At 41.3% G+C, this 6,000-nt stretch overlaps 1 protein-coding gene across 1 annotated transcript in view; it reads right to left on the bottom strand.

Moving 5' to 3' along the window:
* Positions 1-422: 422 nt before the first annotated feature.
* Positions 423-6,000, bottom strand: part of OPRM1 (opioid receptor mu 1) — a 56,281-nt gene continuing 50,703 nt past the window's right edge. The window contains 1 exon segment of the mRNA NM_174408.2: positions 423-515. Coding sequence (NP_776833.1) covers positions 477-515 — 39 coding nt within the window. The 3' untranslated portion in view covers positions 423-476.

Below are 6,000 nucleotides of genomic sequence, written 5' to 3'. Positions count from 1 at the left end.
GGACAATTAATTCTCTTACAGACATGGAAAGTCTTGGATGTTCACATAAGGTGCTTTGATCAGAGGTAGCATTTAAATTACATTATACGATGAATTGAACAAGTGATGGTTTTCCTTCGATGAGGCTGTAAATATTTGCTTGAAAACAGAATATTACATACAGTAGGGCCATCTTCCACGATGGCCTTAATGAACATACCACAGCAGGTTTCGGTCCCGTGGGGCGTCTTCCTTGCGATTATGTACACACAAACTCAGGATGGTTTAGTTCTTTCCTCCCTAATGCTTGATTTAGCTTGGATGTCCCTCTCGTGTGCAGAGTGGAGGGGCCAGAGAGGAAAGAATTTTGATGACTTCGGGCAGGAACAGGCACTTTCCCAGGAAACCAGAGCTTTCCACGCATTCTCACAGTGACCTGCTTCCATATAGATGGTGGCGTCTAAGCTCAGTGAGGGTCTGAATGGTATGAGACCCAGTTAGGGTAACGGAGTGGTTTCTGCTTCCAGATTTTCTAGCTGAAAGAAGAGAAAGTGCAAAGACAGTGAATATTTCAGGTTGGGTTGCAGTACACAGTTATTGGACATCTTCTGCGTCAGAAAATACATTGAGAATCTTCACGTATACTTTCATCTGCAACTCTCAGAGTTTTTCCTAAATATCAAGACATTATTTAATCTCTTGGGTCTTTGTGAATATGCTATTGCACCTGTATACACTGATGAATAAAAATTATACACTAATCATAAAAGAGATATGATATGATAGCTTCTTGAAAAAAAAAAGTTTAACCCAAACTGTTTCCCTCTGTCCTTGGTCCTCTTCCCTCCTTGTCTTCAAATTATTCATGATTTGATCAAAATTTCAAAAGAAAAGCAACACCTCTTTTTGTAGTACCTTTTACATTCTTTCTTTCTAGATGAAGAAATTTTATTTTTCACCAAAGTCACTAAATCAGTGGATTTTTTTTTTCCTGAAGCCACTGATATGCAGTTCAGAGATATTTTCCCCTCGCTACCCCCACCATAAACCTAGCATATCTGCTGAGCATTAACTGGACATTTGTTCACACACAAAAATGTGGCTTGATATTTTCTAGTAAGGGAGGAGGATCACAGATATGAAGTGAGTTTTACGATGAACAAATAGTTATTGCTGTCATACTTGTTACTTTCATTGAGAAAAAAAGGAGTTGTTTGTATAGTAAGTGGAAAGAGATGAGATTTTTTTTTTCCTTTAACTTTATTTTGGTAACTTCCACACTTCAGGAAAAGTACAAGAATTAGACTGGTATTAATACAAAGAACACTTGTGCACCTTTTACCCAGATTCACCTACTGTTAACATTGTACCCCATTTGCTTTACCACTTGCTTCCTCTTCTTTTTTTCCTCCTTCAACAGACACACAGACATACAGACACACACATACATAGACACACACACTTTGTCTTATTGAACCATTTGATGCTAAAATTTGATCCCTAAATATTTCACATTGCATCTCTTAGGAGTAAGGAACAGAGAGCTCACTATGGGATCTCTGTGGGAGAGGCAGAGTCTGCCATGACCCCTGGATGCTCCTGTTCGTGCTTGCTGATGGTAGGGCTTGACCAATCTCTGACCCAGAACCATTTCTGCAGTGGTAGCATAGGTGATTAAGTAGGTCAAGCCGACCACAGCGTTGATCACTGTGTGACTGCTTGCTCCTAAGAGGCTGGTTTATTGTTTATTACCAAAGGGACTGAGACATTAGCTCTGGTTCTCCAACTGGGACACAATCATTGTGTATACAGCCACATCTGGTCCCATTGCATCATCCTTCACAACAGCTAAAGTTTCTACTGTTCATTGTGCTATGACTACCTAAGTATTTTTATCTACTTTTGGCAGATAAAAGTATCTTGCTTGCTTGCTTGCTCTGTCATTTCCCCCTTTGGGGTCTTGTTACTTCCTGTCCTCTTCTAAGAGGCTGAGGTTCTTCCCCAACTGGTACAACAAGCAGTATGTCAAGATGAATGATGAGTTTTTGAAAGAGAAAAGACAAGGGCTCATGGAAGAGATGTGAGGATGTGAAGAAACTCCTCGGGAGCTGGTGGCAAATGTTCTGGCCCACGTGGTGAAGAGAGAGGGTGTGAACCCTCCACCCTGTTCTTTGTTGTTGTTGCTGTTTAGCCACTGAGTTGTGTCTGACTCTTTTGTGACCCCATGGACTGTAGCCCTCCAGGCTCCTCTGTCTATGGGATTTCCCAGGCAAGAATACTGGAGTGGGTTGCTATTCCTTTCTGCAGGAGGTTTTCCCGATGCAGAGATCGAACTCTAGTCTCCTGTAAGGGCAGGCAGATTCTGTACCACTGAACCACCAGAGCACTCTTCCCCATCTGTTGATAAGCAGGAGTTGAGTGGATGGACGGAGGCTGAGCCGTGAAGGGTGAACTCTAACCAGATGCCCAAGTGGTGCCATGGTTGCCGCTTGGTCTCCCGTGGGCTAGGGGGCTAGGAGAGCACTCTGAGCCCCACGAGGGAGGAAAGTCCAGCTACGTCCAGTCTAAAGTCACAAATAGAAACATCTAGAGGACAGTAAGTCCCTAATATTGAGCACCAACATATAGACCCTTAATGAGAGGGAAAGGAAGCAAGCTCAGGAGCATTTTGATCAACAGACTGAGCAACTTGTACACCCGTGGATGACAAAGGAGTGAGGAAAGCTATGCTCTTAGAGGGTGAATGAAGCACCTAGGCTGTCAAAACCTTGAATGGACTGTGACTCAAAAGTGGATTCTGGAGGCAGTAAAGAAAATATTCTTTGCACTATGACTCCCTATTATCATAAATGTAGCCCAGCACTTAATTGCACTGTCCAGCTATTGGAGACAGAATATGTGCCTTATCTATGCATGCATATTGTCGTCTGCAAGTTAATCCGATAACCTGTCAAATTTTGCTGAAGACCTAAGCAGCAGGTGACACCCTGGGGCTTTTCTGAACCACAGATTTCTGTAAAAGGAGGCAGCCTCCGTGAGGAGTGTCCCTTGGAACCTTCCTGGGACCATCATTATCCACTTCAGCTGGGGAAGGAACAGCTCAGGCTTTGGAGCTACTGGGAGGTGAAAATGATTAATGCTTTCTTTGTTTCCGAATTCCAGGCTGCAGCCTGGCAGAGCAATCACGTGGTCCACTGGTCGGGGAGCAGCTCTGAGAGCAAAACTGACCTCCTGCAGGGTTTATCACCCCAGTCTGTGTGCTATGAGATCAGAGGAACTCATGTGGGTTTGGCTGGTCTTGAGTTACTCTACGATGCCTAATGTTATTAAAGGCAGCTCTTAAATGTGAAAATCTTGTACATGTACAAACACACACAGACAGATGCAGCCATAGACTCATAACTAGCTGACCTGCTTAGTTGCTAAGATATCTCTCTTGAAAGCTTGCAACTCCCTGACATTTTCTAAGACCAGGCTTTTTTCCTAACTGTAATAACAGTTGCTGTTATAAATTCAGTAAATTTAACATTTGATATAGATATAATATTTTAATCTACCACCAGCTTTCCATTTTTAAAAAGAACTTCTTAAACTGTTAAGTTCTCCAGAAAGTCAACCAGCAAATACCCTTGAGCTATTTTTTAGCCTACTTTGAAAAATAAAGTTTCCAAAAGCTTTTAGGTTCAAACTGAAGCTTATTTGAGGCACTTTTAATCTCTAGTGATACAAAGATTGGTACGTGCTTCCTATCCCTGGAAGCAATTTAAGAGCCTGCCTTTTCCCATTTTATTAATCTCTGGGAGGAAATAGAGGTCCTGAGTGGTGAAGTGACGGGCCCAAGAGTATTGGTGGAGGAAAGCCCCTTTAATGTTTTTATCTTTACTCTTTGTAGCGCTCTCTTCCACTTTTATTTTCTCCTTCCCACCCTTGATGCCACCCAAAGTTGCAGTTGAAGCCAGTACAAGGCTTGGGGTATTTCTGAAGCTGATCAATGTTTTAGTCAGTCATAGACTTCAAAATCCCATTCATTACAGAATCCATAAAAACAGAGCCACCCACCCACAAGAAAACTTTGGGAGTAGATGACTCGTTGGCAAAGATTTCCATTTATGTAAGCAGTAGAGAACTCACCCTCTCTTCCATGTTTCATTGCTAGAATCAGACACTTTGGAATGTAGAGTGTAACAAGGGGTCATACTTTAGTAAGGGGGAATTCAAGGAGAGGTGGAATAATCTGATATTTCAAAGGTTGCTGTTTAACTGCTAAGTCATGTCTGACTCTTCAAGACCCCTTGGACTGTAACCCAACAGGTTCTTCTGTCCATGGGTTTTCATAGGCAAGTATAGTGGAATGCGTTGCCATTTCCTTCTCCAGGGGATCTTCCTGACCCGGGATCAAACCCATATCTCTTGCATTGGCAGGCTGATTCTTTACCACTGAGCCAGTAATCTGGATTCAAATATGCCATATGCTTCTTTCTGCTTTTAATATGAATTTTTGTTCAATATAATAAATTCTTTTACAAAAGGAAGCTTTGGTGGTTACCTTTTTTGTTGTTCACTAGGAGTAGCTAGTCCCAGGAGCCTGAATGGGGGTAATTAATCAAGACTAGAAATGAGCCTGATTCATTGGCTAGCAAAAGAAGGTAGGGAAGTCCTGTTTGAGAAGAGGTTCCCTAGGCAGCCAGTAGCACGAGCTGCCAAACCCACACAGCTGGCACCAGAACCCAAGTTTTTTATTTCTGATCTTGTATTGTTTCACAAGAAGGACTGTAATTATTCAACCTTTGGTATGGTTTTCACAGTTAAATATAGATCACTCTTAAAAGAAACCTATTTCCTAGAGGGACCTTGTTGCATAGCATGGGGAGCTCTGCTAAATTCTCTGTGAAGACCTAGATGGGTGGAGTGGGATCGGGGTGGGAGGGAGGTCCAAGGAGGGGATATATGCGTAGGTATAGCTGATTCTGTTCAATGGTCAGCAGGAACTAATACAACATTGAAAAGCAATTATACTTCAATAAAAAGAAACACATTTTCCTCTAAGATGTTTCATTCAAAACAAAAGAAGCTGTCAGTTATAAGGCTTCTTACTAGCAACGTGTAGTTTAAAACACTGAAAACATATCCCAAAGCTATGTAGATTTTTTCCCGCTTTAGGATGGTAACCAGAAAGTGACAAACTTCAAAATGAAACAAAACAAAAGTGAAAACCCAAACAAAATACAATCTGTTCTATTTTCAGAGATATAAAGTTTCATTATTTTTATTTTTCATTGTTTGTATTTAGACCATACGTATTGAATGAGAGAGAATAAGAGATCTATAATCAATTTTAGAATCCTGGTTAATGCCTAGAATTATGAGACCTTGTCATTCATTCTAGTAAAACGTTGAATTTGAAACAGATTTGTGCCTAACTGGAACTAATGCTCTATGGTGGGCTTTTTGAAGTGCTTAGACAAACCATTCTGTGATTTGTTAAAGAGAAAAACAAGTATCATATATTAATGAATATATGTGGAATCTAGAATCATGGTACAGATGAACCTATTTGCTGGGCAACAATAGAGATGCAGACATAGAAAATAGAGATGTGGACACAGGGAAGAAAGGGGAGGGTGGGATGAATTGGGAGTTTAGGATTGAGATATATACACTACTGTGTGTAAAATAGAGAGCTACACGCTAGCAAAGTCGTGCTCAAAATTCACCAAGCCAGCCTTCAACAGTGCGTGAACCATGAACTTCCAGATGTTCAAGCTGGGTTTAGAAAATGCAGAGGAACCAGAGATCAAATGGCCAACATCCACTGGATCATTGAAAACGCAAGAGAGTTTCAGAAAAACATCTACTTCTGCTTTATTGACTATGCCAAAGCCTTTGACTGTGTGGATCACAACAAACTGGAAAATTCTCAAAGAGATGAGAATACCAGACCACCTGACCTGCCTCTTGAGAAATCTGTATGCAGGTCAAGAAGCAACAGTTAGAACTGGACAAGGAACTACAGATTGGTTC

The sequence above is a fragment of the Bos taurus genome, chromosome 9, assembly GCF_002263795.3.
Source record: "Bos taurus isolate L1 Dominette 01449 registration number 42190680 breed Hereford chromosome 9, ARS-UCD2.0, whole genome shotgun sequence".
Taxonomy (NCBI): domain Eukaryota; kingdom Metazoa; phylum Chordata; class Mammalia; order Artiodactyla; family Bovidae; genus Bos; species Bos taurus.
Note: the sequence above shows the minus strand (reverse complement) of the source record. Positions and strands in the feature narration are given on the sequence as shown.